General features: G+C 39.6%; 1 protein-coding gene across 1 annotated transcript in view; it reads left to right on the top strand.

The window, feature by feature from the left end:
- LOC124555909 (unconventional myosin-Vb-like) overlaps positions 1–13,659 on the top strand; it is a 65,179-nt gene that overhangs the window by 25,727 nt on the left and 25,793 nt on the right. Inside the window, exon 2 of the mRNA XM_047129966.1 lies at positions 1,312–1,446. Coding sequence (XP_046985922.1) covers positions 1,312–1,446 — 135 coding nt within the window. The remainder of the gene's footprint in view (positions 1–1,311; positions 1,447–13,659) is intronic.

Below are 13,659 nucleotides of genomic sequence, written 5' to 3'. Positions count from 1 at the left end.
AGTGTGTCATTGCATAGGATAGCTTTTGAATTGGAATACAACTTACTGATGCAGATTAAATACTGAATAAGACGTAGATACTGTACTCAAAGAATGAAGAAACAAGCTAATTTTATACAGTGTTATCATGGAAATGTGACTCTACTAAGAACCATGCACAGACTGCACAGTTCAGTGTCAAATTTTTGAGTAGTTGGAGCTAGTTTCATTTGGCAAAACTCGAAAATTTTCATTAAGGTGATAGGCACTTGATTCACTTATTGTATTTATGAAATATTCAAAATAATACCCAAGTTCTAGCTCAAATTAGATCACACCTACTGAATATTGTACCCTTATAGTGTGTAACTACTACACGGCTACATGATAAGAAAGTGCAGACTGATTGTGGGATCACTGTCCAAATCATGTAGCATGTAATACCCCGAGACGATATGCACACCATAGTATGAGATGCAACAGAGGTGCACAGAGGTGAAGAAACAATATTGATCAGGTCTGTTTAAAGTTTTGTGGGTTTTGTAAATTTCTTCAGCTTTGAAGACATGGTTTATGGTCTTTGTATTCTCTTTGGTTTTCTTATGTAAGTGCTGAGAAACATTACAGACTCAATTATATGCTTCCTTTGTTAATTAATTAATTAATTCTTAAATCATTGCATGGAGGACATAAAGTAGGGATTTTTTTCTGTCGGCTATATAGAGGATTGAATACCTGCATTAAAAGATTGAAGTAAGAGCATGTTTTAGTCCTATTTTGAGTTTTCCTTAACAGATTGTTTTGGTCTCATTTCATCTATGAAAGTAGCAGTTTTATGAATTCATCTACAAGGTATATAATAACTGTCCCCAAAATAATGTATATCATTCACATGCCATTATTCAGAGTCTTGCTGGGCATATACAAGAAAAGATAGAGCCACTGGTGGTGCCAGCTATTCTTGAACATGAAGAAATAAGTGGCTTGACAAGCCAGATACCTAGTGGAAAGAGAGGAAGAGCTGTGTTGTCATCATGGGATTCTGAGCCATTTTTGGGTGTACAGAAGTCATTGGATGCACTCTTGCAGGAACTAAATTATATCTATAAAATTATGGGGAACCATGGTGTTGACCCAGAACTTACTGTCCAGATATTTCGGCAGGTGAGATGACCAATTTTCTAACAGTAAGTTACATGATCCTAGACTATAAGGGAACTGCTGTATTTTGTAAATTCTGAAGTCTCTAGTAGATTGCAAACCAGAAATAAAAGAAAATACCCATGACAATGTTACCATTTTTAAGTGAAGTTGTGTGTTTTAATTTTGCAGGTATTCTACTTCATCTGTGCCATTTCAGTGAATAACCTACTGCTCCGAAAGGATTTGTGTCATTGGAGTAAAGGAATGCAGATAAGATATAATCTATCACATCTTGAACAGTGGTGTCGTGACATGAGACTACAGGTACATGTAGTGTTATCAGTAGTCTATTTTTTTTCCTCCTCCCTGCAAAGAACAACATTAATGAAACATGGAGTATTCATAGGCTTTGGCTTATGGAATCACTTTTGTATTGTCAAATCAACAACAATAAGGATTTAGGGAAAGCAATGCAGTCCCTTTAATCTCATTATGTTGTGGGAAAAATAATGTTGTTTTAGACTATTATGTAACTAAAAATTAAATTTGGTCTGATTAGGTCACTTACTTGGGGTATTATACAGTGTTTTGCCTTGGGACACCCTCTTTTCCTGTTACTCAACAATGACTTGTCATCAAGTGTAGCAGATGACTCCAAAGTAACTTGCAGATAACATAAGGAATAGACTGTCATCTGGAACCGCATAATGTAGCCCCACAAATAACATATCAGAGGGAAATCTGTTGATGTGTCACATATAAGAGTGTAACTCTGTTACAATAAAAATGTACTATAAGTAATTTCTATTGAATAATTCCTTTTGGATTGGTGTTATTACAGCCATCAATAATGTCCTAATCGTGTAGTGTGGTACGTCAGACTTCTAGGACTGAAGACAAGTGTGGCAACTCTTGTGGAAGGCATGTACATTTCATCTGCAAATGGTGAATGTAGATAACATGCTTTACAATAATAATACCAGTATCTACAGTCAGCACCTGTGGTATGCTTTGACTACTTTACTTTGAATTGTATATACTTCCTTGATGTCATATGGGATAATATTGTGAGGTATCTCAGTACAGGTGCATAGGATACCTTCTACTCTAAAAACATGACAGATACACTTACATTAAACTGACTTCATGACTGATGTTTCATTGTATGGAGCAGTAGATCTGTATTGAAATAATTTACAGAAGAACCTCCCATCTCCATAGTGAACTGGATTTTATTGTACAAGGTGTACAACTTTGCTTCCGCCATTTTTCCCCAACATTTGAGGCTTTAATGAAACAAATGGATACACTTGTTTCATTCAAAGTATTTTCCATTGCTGGCCACTACTTTCTCCCATCTTTCAGGCAGTGTATGAATCCTGCATCAAAAAAATTGTTCATCTTTTGAAGCAATCCATGAATTGATCCAGTTTGTGGCTTCTTCATGAGATCATAAGTGTTGGTCAGCCAGGCCATGTGCCATTGATCTAAACAGGTGATAGTCAGAGGGAGCAATGCCTGGAGAGTACAGCAGGTGGGATAGGACTTCCCATTTTAATGTTTCCACGAATGTTTTGACCTCTCTTGCAACGTGGGGTTGAGCATTGTTGTGCTGCAAAATCATTTTATTGTGCATCTCACTGTATTGCGGCCGTTTGTCTTCTAATGCTCCGCTCAAATGCACCTAATTGCATTTGATAGCAAGCATCTGTGATTGTTTCACTTGGTTTTAACACCTCATAGTACACGATGCCAAGCTGGTCCCACCAAATGCAAAGCATTATCTTGGAGCCATGAATATTCAGTTTGGCCATCAATGTTCAAGCATGGCCAGGATATCCCCATGATTTTTTGCATTTAGGGTTATCGTAATGAACCCATTTTTCGTCCCTGGTCACAATATGATGCATAAATCCCTTCTGTTTTTGCCTTTAAAGCAACTGTTCACAAACCCACAAACACCATTAAACGTCTCTTGGTTGCAGCTCACATGGGACCCAACTTCCTTCTTTCTGAATCATGCCCATAGCCTTGAGAAGTTTTTAAATTGCTAGATGTGTCACTCCCACTAATTGTGCCAATTCTTCTTGAGTTTGACACGAGTCTTTACTCAGCAATGTCTCCAATTCTGTATCTTCAAAAACACTCTCTCTTCCACCACTATGCCAGTCAATGACATTAAAATCACTGTTCTTGATGCATTGAAACCACTCAAGACACATTCTTTCACTAATAGCATCCTTACCATTTACTTGAGAGCATTCAATGAGACTCAACCACTGTTTTCTTCATATTGAAACAAAACAGTAACACCTCTCACAAATCATGAGAATTAGGCTCATAAAATGACATTTTCAATCAAGTACAACTTCATGATGCAGACAAAAATTGACTAATGTTTGACTGAGGTTATGTTGACTGAGGTCCAAGCTAACTGCCTGATGTCTGCGATCTGTTTGTTTCGACTGCTACTTACTATTGTCGCCACCTATTGGCAAACAGTGTAAGCAAAGTTGTACACCTTGTATTGTGACTTTAAATGTTGTAGGAATGCATTTATCTAGTGATACCATTCCATAAACACTTCACATTGCCAACATACCTGATCCAGTATTTAATTTTTCAGCTCATTGTTGCTTTCACAGGAAGAGCACTTGTTCAATTTGTTTGTAAAACACCATGTAGTTAGGACTAATAAAAGAAATCCATAGCTATGTCATTAGATGGTCTGTAGTAAGTGTTCTCAAACAGAAAATAATTCTGTTTTGCATATGTTTCACTGGTAATTGTTGATGTGTAGCACTATGGAATTCAGCTTAGGTATGTGTAAAAGGTATCTCGAATTGTTTTTTCACTCATCAGTGGGAGTATTTGTATACAAGCTAGTGATGTTAAATGAAACTACCCTACCTGACAAAGAAAGTGAACCTGGAAGAAGGGGAAAAAAATAAACTTCACAGTTTGAGAAGTTGCTTGATGTTACAGCAGTGGTTACAAAACTGAATCAAATTTACAAAGAGCTTAATAGTAGGAGTCCACTTATCAGTATGATGTTGCACCCCTCTGAGATGGACGTATGCACTTCTTTGGTTGGAAAAGGTGTCATAAGGAGTTTGTGACCTCTCCTGAGACAAGTTGGCCCACAACTGTTGTAACTAGTCCTTCATATACTGCATGCCAGCATGGGATGTTAGTTGAGATCCAAGCTGATTCCACACATATTCCATCAGGGGCAGTTCTGGGGATTTTGTTGGCCACCGGCAAACCTCAACATCATGCAGACAGTTCATAGATACACATCATGTGTGAATGACCATTATCCTGTTGAAAAATGGTACCATAATCTTCTTGCATGAGAGGTAACACACAGAATTCCTGTGATGTACCATTGTCTTTCAGAGTTTTCTGTGTCAGTATAACCTGTTACCTGGAGTTACACCCAATGGCTTTACACTCCGTAATGCCAGGAGTAACACCTTGTGCCACTACAAAACCATGAAAGAATGAGACCTCTCCCAGACTGGCATTGTACTCACCAATGATGGTTATCCAGGGTAGTACAAACTTCAGTTCATCAACAAAGACAATGTGACATCATTAATTAGCAATTTATTCTTCCTGGCCGTACCATGCCTCCAAAAAAAAAAAAAAAGTCTGTATTGTGGTTTTAATGACCACCTCATGGGATGGTAATTCTCTGGAGAAACTGCTGCCGGTTTCTGACCAATGGTATGGAATGACACAGAATGTAGCAAGAGTTCATTATTTGTTCTCGGAAGGCAGATGTAAGTCAGAAGGGGTTACAGTGTTGTTAGTGCAAACTATGACAGTCCCTCTATGTGGTGGTTAGGTGCGGTTCACTGAAACATTAACAATAAGTATATGAGCCCTCACACTCCCATACAGTCAAGCAGTCACTGTCACATACAAATGCCATCAGATCTGGATATTGCACAATCTGATGAGGCAGCCAATTGAAGACCCACAATGAGGCCCCTTACAAACTCTGTCAGGTGCTGATAACACTGTCTAAAAAGAGTATGTGGCACCTCCATGTTCTTCACAGTGATCATTCAACATCTTACACTGTCCATGCTCCTTATATATCCTACCAGGCTTGGTAACAACAATTAACTCAAACAACAGTAATGGACTACCTGCAACTCTAATCATTACTTACTCAACAATCGTGCATATGTATATGAAAGTAAATTGATATCTGACCATGGCTATTAAGTGACTTTTTTGTCAGGCAGTGTAGTTAAAGCCAATATTGTTTGAATTTTAGCTACAAGAGCTGAGGAATTTCTGATGCCAAATATTAGATTAAGTTTTGTTTTCTTGTTGTGATGTAATCTAGTTTCTTCCATAGTAATCAACAAGAAGCAGAGAAACTGGACACTACTGGCTGTCATACGTATGTAACATAGGTAAACCAAAACATCTAGGAGCCATTGGAGTCATATTTACAAGTGTCCAGCTGCTGGTTTCTGAACCGAAATTTTCACATGATTTTATAGTGTTTTGTTCCTCTTGGTTGTTAGAAGCTGCAGTTGGATCTTCATACAGATTGTGAAATTTAGAATTACTTAGGCATTTTTATTTTTTGACTTTGTTAGTGATAACATTCCTGGACACAAGTTTCCTCTTGAACTTGATAATTGTATTAATTTTACCACACAAAATAGCATCACTATTGGCAGCAGCACTTTTTAATTGTGATCTGGCAAATGTTTCATAGAAGGATCTCCCATTAACACAATTAAAGGTCTATTTATCACTTACAGAAAAACAGCTACTTCTACTGTGACCTGTGCAGGATGGTACCATCCAGTCACAAGTAAGCAGCTTTCAGTTCCTTTGGTGTGTCACCTCTCACTGGTTCCATTATCCAAATCTGATTTTCAAACAATATCCATAACTTAATCATTATTTTAAATTAAAGACACAATGAAATATTAAGAGCAGATCAGTGTGTACAAAATCAACTGCAAACATATTGGAAAAGTATAAGTGGTCAGTCAAGCAGATCTGTGGCAGTTAGGTTGTCAGAACACCAGAGAAGATGGACACTATGGAAGATGGGTTCAACCTTGCACAACATCTCTTAAAAGAAAATAATGCATTAAGATGTGTGCTGCAACATTTTACATAACTTTAAGAAAAAAGGAAAATGGATAGTTTAAATCAATAAACGTATGATATAGAATACCACCTTAGTTTTGAATGACAAAACAGTTTTCATTCTCATTTCAAATTAAGGTTCATTTATGCAGATGTTGGATTAGAACATTAAAATCAATTTCATCATTATTTTTTGTCAAATATAACAGTTACCATACAATGACACTCTGTCTCATCATTTTATATAACTTCATATGTGTTTCAATAATATTGTGTAGATGCCATATCATTCTATCTACAGTTGTGATGATTGGCTGTTACCTGTCTGTTGTGCTGCCACAAAGAACAAAGTTAGTTTATCCACATACAAGTAAACAGCAAACACACAAATGGTACAATAAACAGTAGAACATAATCTGAGGATGAACACCTGCTGTGCTGTCCTTATATGGAGGAGATCTCCAGCAGATGCACCATGTGCCATACCATATGCCGAAATTACGGGCAGCCTCTGGTGGCCATCTCGCACAGATGCCATTGGTAGAGCATGAGTGTAGTGCACTGGTAACCTGGTAACATGGATCATATCCATATGTACAGGATTATAGCACCCCCCCCCCCCCCTTACCAAAAGGGCTTTCGTCTGATGACGGAATTGGGGCAAATGATGACACAACCATGACCTATGTGGTGGGCATCAGAGATGCTGGTGGATGTGGGAGGAGATTCTGGCCTGGAACTGATGAGTAAAGGTGGAAGTGACATGGCCCCTAACATGTGCAGTGGCCACCTCTTGCAACGTGCCATAAGTGAGGGCCGGTGAGAATGGTGTTGGTAGCATCTAGACATCTGGGTCCTCAGAGTGGCAGAACTGCACCAATGCTGAAGTCACTAACCACCTAGGCCAGGAAGATGGGTTGCACACTGAGAGCAGGCCGTGACAAGACACACAATGTCTTCGTCAATGCCAGGCCAGAAGATGTGTCGATGGGTCAGTGACTTGGTATAATAGAGCCCTCCACTTTCCCAGCTGTAGGAACTGAAGCACACCATACTCTACAGCCATTGGAATCACAACCCTGGATGACAGCCCATCATTTGCTAAGAGAAAACCACCATTACACACTGGAAGGTGGTGACAAAGGACAGAATAGCTACATAAAAAATCAGAAGTCCTGCCCAAAGACCTGTCTGGCCAACCAAGTTGAACAACTTGGTGCAAAGTCAGGTTGACAGCAACAGCAGCTGCAATCCAGAAGCCTGCAATAGGAAACCCTTCCACTATACGTTCTGCCTCAACATCTAAATGAAAACAAAGGTACTCTTCCTGATCAAAAGTAGGGTATGGCCCTGTCAGAATCAGGGACAGTGCATTGACATTGACATGCTGTGCAGTAGGCCAAAAATGTATTTCATAGTTGTAGTGAGACAGAAACAAGGCCCCACACTGGAGGCAATCTGCTGCTTTGTCAAAGTACAAAGCAGAAGGACTAAACAACAGAACCACGGGCTTGTGGTAAGTAATGAGGTGGAACTTAGATCCATACAAGAATACATCAAACTTTTTGAGGGTATAGATGATAGCAATGCCTCCTCCTCAACTAGGCAGTAGTGCTGCTGAGTGGAATTGAGCATTTTTGACATGTCAACTATCAGACATTAAGAACCATCCTCATGACCATCAGGCCATACTTAGAGGAGCCTGTAGCCAAGACCATTTGGTGGCCAGGATGCCAGGAGAAGAATGCAGCATACATTTCAGAAGCATTACTGCATGCTGCCAGGCCGATGTTCAGTGAAAAGAAATGTCCTTGTGGTGAAATTTGTGGAGGGGATGGTCGGCTGTGGGCACAGCCAGAATGAATTTATGGTAGTAAGCAATTTTCCCTAAAAGCAGTTGGGTGTTCTTTGACATTGGAAGGGTGAGGCAAAGAGCTGTGACAGCAACATGATGACATGAAGGCTTTACAACAGGGCCAGCCACATTGTGCCAAACTTCACGCATGCAACGGGTGTGGACTGCGGGCAGGACAAGGCCCAGCCTGTCACTTGGCTTTGCTCAGTCCTCCTTGGACATACAGGGAATGTTGTGACATTTCATTTACTAGTGTGGTGCAGCATTTTTCAGTTGGCACAACTTTCTGAGTTTGGCAGAATTGCACTGTCAGTGCTGTTTAACCTTTGCTGTTTGTTGATGGTATGGAAGGATGTTCAAAGGTCCACTGGTTGTTTTACAAAAAGAGGCAGTCTAGCAATCTATCACTGCAATCCTTTAAAGTGAATAGGAATGACAGAAGAGAGGGATGAGAATTCTCAGTTCGCATAAGTGACAGGTACTGTATATTTGCTATGAAATGAAATTACAATACTATGCAACAAGAATTTGAAGGTTTAGTTGACAATGAAAGAGCAAAAAACTGTGATGATACGTATGGGATTCATTGTTCTGTAAGTCAAATAGCATTTGCAGGCCAGGAGTGCCTAAAGAAATTGCTGGTATGACCAGTAAAATTTCTGAAGTCACACACATTATTCCATTGTCAGTTGCAATAGATTTCAATAGAACCGAACAAAGGGTGCAAATGGCTCTGAGCACTATGGGACTTAACATCTTAGGTCATCAGTCCCCTAGAACTTAGAACTACTTAAACCTAACTAACCTAAGGACATCACACACATCCATGCCTGAGGCAGGATTTGAACCTGCGACCGTAGCAGTCCCGCGGTTCCGAACTGCAGCGCCTAGAACCACACGGCCACCTCGGCCGGCCTGAACAAAGGGTGCAGAGATTTCATATATTACTGAAAGTACATTCATTAAGTCAAGGGGCATGCCTGGAATGATTTCTTGACTTAAAAGTCACTATTATTGAATTTATGAAGGAAAAAGGAGAGCAGGAATGAAAATTTGAACATCCACAATGGATTACAGACTTTGCATTTGAAGTAGACTCGACTGCACACTATCCACACTTCTTTCTGATTTTATGTGGATGCATTTGAAAAGAAAATCATGTTGTAGAAGGGATACATTCTGGCAAAGACAGTCCAGTTCCATAAGCTGACTAGCATTGAAGAAAATACAAGGTTTGAGGAATCCATTGTGGCCTTGCAAGAATTACAAGGATAGTTTTATAAAGATTTTGAGGACACTGTCAATTGTACATCTATTTCTTAGACCCTTTGTTTCAGTTGAAAGTGCCCCTAATCTTATACAGATGCAATTGATTGAACTGCCTTGTAATTCTAGTTTTCATTACAAATCTTTCTGCATTAAAACTGTCCAGAATGTCTATATTTCACCAGGTAGAGTTTCAAAGTCATCATAATGAGATTACAAAAGTGCTACAATGCTTCAATCATCATATTTGTGTGAAAAACATTTTTTTGACTATGAAACTAAATAAATCACAATTATGTGGCAACTTGAGTGCAAAACTGTGAAATTGTCTGCATCTGTCCATATACCAACAGTTGCTACCAGATAAAAATTATGTCTTCAATGAGCCAAAAATAATTAAATAATACCGAAAATTTGTTTTTTGTTAGCTATGTTGTTGGTAAATGTGAAATATAAAACCACGTAGTATGCAGTGTGCTTGCACTGCAATTTAAATGAGGTGTGTTCCGTTTTCCCCTCTTCTCCCACCTTGCACTGAGACAGTGTATCATGGCAATAGGGGAAACATGAAGGGAGGCTGAGCACTTTGGCCCTCGTGTCTGGGCATGGCCTGGGAGCTGAAATCTTGATCAACCCTGATTTATGTTATCCTGAGAGAACTCAAACCCCAAATACACAATTGATGGGTGCAGTATGTAAGGCCATGACCAAGTAGCATAAGTTGCATAAATGCTCTTCCTTGGATGCACCCATCATGACAATATCATCAGGATAGTTGATGCATGCCAGAACAGACATCATCAATTGTTCCAAAAATTCTGAAAAAATCACAGGTGTGCCAGCCACACCAAATGGGAGGCACTGATTTTGGTATATCCCAAAGGGCATCCCAGTCACAAGGAGCCTTTTTGGATCCTCATCCAATGCAACCCGTAAATAGGTTTCAGATAATTCAGTTTTAGCAAATAACTAGCCTCCTATAAGTCTGACCAACAACTCATCCTGATGGGGCAAAGGGTGAGTGTCAATAATAGTGTGAGTGTTATCGGAAACTTTATAGTCACTGCAGATGCGCTACTCACCATTTGATTTTTTAGCAGACAGTTAGGGTAGGCCACATATTTGTTGTAATAGGCTGTAAGACCCCAAAATCATCAGCCTATACAATTCTGATTTCATTTGTTTGTTCGAAGCTACAGGAATAGGGCACACATGTAAAAATGTGGCTGCACAGTAGGTTTCAAGGTAATGTGGGCTGCAAAATTAGTGGCACAACCTAAAACATAAAAAAATGTGAACTCAGAATCTGCGAATCTGACTGCTGCTAAAGGGACCTCATCAGAAGCAAGGTGCTCTGCACCTGCAATAAAAAACCAGAAACATGGAAAGCATCCAGACCAAATAAATTGTTGGCACCAGCATCATCCACTACCAGAAGAGTTAAGGAATGAACCACAGATTTATACACAGTGCAAGCTGTAAATTGCCCCAAAGCTGGAATACGTTGTTCAGTTGTAACTCGCCAGATGTTAAGTACACAGACACAATGCCAAACATACCAAATTAACATAGGTTCACAAGTTTAGCAATGTCAGAGCTGCATATGTGTGTCCACTTGTTGCCTGAACTCTTTGTCTATTACTCACACTTCAATAAACAGTTTGTTAAAAGTCATAAGCATTGGAGATACACAATTAACACCTGCAGAAGAGGGCTTGGAATGACGCATGCAAAATATTATATACAGTGCACGCAGCTTCTGCACCCTCATCGACAGTGACAAATGACAACCAACCACCTCACCCATCTTTCCCACACTGTTTCATGTAGCATGTCAAGGCTATGTGCCCTAGGCACTGGGCAACTTGCCATCTACATCTACATGGTTACTATGCAATTCACACTTAAGTGCCTGGCAGAGGGTTCATTGAACCATTTTCATACTACTTTTCTACCATTCCACTCTCAAAGGGCGCATCAGAAACAAGAACACCTAAATCTTTCCATTCGAGCTCTGATTTCTCTTATTTTATTATGATGATCATTCCTGTCTAAATAGGTGGTTGTCAACAAAATATTTTCGCATTCAGAAGAGAAAGTTGGTGATTGAACTTTCATAAATAGATCTTGCCATAAAGAAAACTGCCTTTGTTTCAGTGACTACCACCCCAACTCACGTATCATGTCAGGTGACACTCTCACCCCTATTATGCAATAACACGAAACAAGCTGCCCTTTCCTGCACTTTTTCGATGTCCTCCCTCAATGCCACGTGGTAAGGATCCCACACTGTACAGCAATATTCCAGCAGAGGATGAACAAGTGTAATGTAGGCTGTCTCATTAGTTGGTTTGTCGCATCTTCTAAGTATTCTGCCAACAAAGCGCAGTCTTTGTTTCACCTTCCCCAAAAATATTATCTATGTGGTCTTTCCAATTTAAGTTACTCATACTTGTAATTCCTAGGTATTTAGTTGAATTGACAGGTTTTAGATTTGTGCGATTTATCATATACCCAAAGTTTATCGGATTTCTTTTAGTACCCATGCGGATGACCTCACAATTTTCTTTGTTTGGTGCCAATTGCCACTTTTTCCACCATACAGAAATTCTCTCTAGATCATTTTGTAATTGGAATTGATCGTCTGATGATTTTAATAGACAGTAAATTACAGCATCATCTGCAAACAGTCTAAGGGGGCTGCTCAGATTATCACCTAGATAATTTATGTACATCAGGGACAGCAGAGGGCCTATGACACTACCTTGTGGAACACCAGATATAACTTCTGTTCTACTTGATGATTTACTGTCTATCACTACGAACTGTGACCTCTTTGAGAGTAAATCGTGAATCCAGTCACACCACTGAGACAATACTCCATATGCACGCAATTTGATTAATAGTCACTTGTGAGGAACATTATCAAAAGCCTTGTGAAAATCTAGGAATATGGAATCGATCTGAGATCCCTTGTCAACAGCCCTCATTACTTCATGGGAATAAAGAGCTAGCTGCATTGCACAAAAATGATAATTTCTGAATCCGTGTTGGTTGTGTATCAATAAGTCATTTTCTTAAAGGTGATTCATAATGTTAGAGTACAGTATATGCTCCAAAATCCTACTGCAAATTGAGGTCAATGATATGGGTCTGTAGTTCAATGGGTTACTCCTATTTCCTTTCTTGAATATTGGTGTGACCTGTGCTTATTACCAGTCTTTAGGAACAGACCTTTTGTCAAGTGAGTGGTTGTATACAATTGCTAAGAAAAGCGCATACTCTGAAAGGAATCTGATTGGTATACTCCACCCTCCCCTCCTTCTTCCCCCAAGAACTAACTGATGTCAAACAACCAGGAACAGAAGTTGCTGTGGTGACATCATACCAAGCCTCAGTCTAATCACCAACAGCATGAGATGCCTCAAAAGATTGACTAATATTCAACACTTCAGCCAAAAATAGATTATCAGACTGTAGTCTGTGTTGATGCCCCTCCTTTCTGGAGCCAATCGAATGGTGGCAACACAGACCATAGACTCAGCATGTGAATCCTGACAAGCATCAGTAACAAACTGATATTTGCAACTGAGGCCGTAGGACTAATGGGGCTATTTATGTCAACAATAGAACTCAGCATGTGCTGCAATTACATGCATGCGCTTTTGGTGATAACTGGAGAAATTACACACTTACACGTTTCATCAAATGAAAGTGATGATGGTTCCTGGAGTGGGACAAGATGGAACAACAAATGGTAAATTTGAGGGGAAATCCAAGAAGTGAACAAAGCCTTAAGCATGATTGCACTGGTGACACCAAAAACAAAGTGGTGTTACCTAAGCCACTTCTCATAAGCCAATTGTCTTCAGACCCAACACCATAATGGGGAAAGGGTAGTGGTTATGCTGACAACATAGAAGCCTATCTACACAGTCAGTGTGGCTGACAAATTTGTGGTAGCAACTGAAAGGGACTCCTTTTCCTAAAGGAGAGATTTCAGCACTGCTTGCATGGACATGAGAACTGACAGAAAAACCAAATACACTGAGCATGATGAAGTGAACATCACACTCAACACCAATTGTGTCATAATGTTAGACATAAACAATAGTGTGGCCTAAAGAACAATGTTTGTTTATTCATGTACAATAAACAGCAAACATAGAAATGGGGAGAATTTTGGGAGAACAGAAGAGGCTCTCTCCTGGAACTGCAGAGTATGCAGTAGGAACATTTTGATTGGGGAACAGGAAAGGAAATTCTATGCCCTTCAGACACAGTCAGAGGGA

Source organism: Schistocerca americana, chromosome X (assembly GCF_021461395.2).
Source record: "Schistocerca americana isolate TAMUIC-IGC-003095 chromosome X, iqSchAmer2.1, whole genome shotgun sequence".
NCBI classification, from domain to species: domain Eukaryota; kingdom Metazoa; phylum Arthropoda; class Insecta; order Orthoptera; family Acrididae; genus Schistocerca; species Schistocerca americana.
This window is presented reverse-complemented; position numbering and strand designations above follow the sequence as displayed.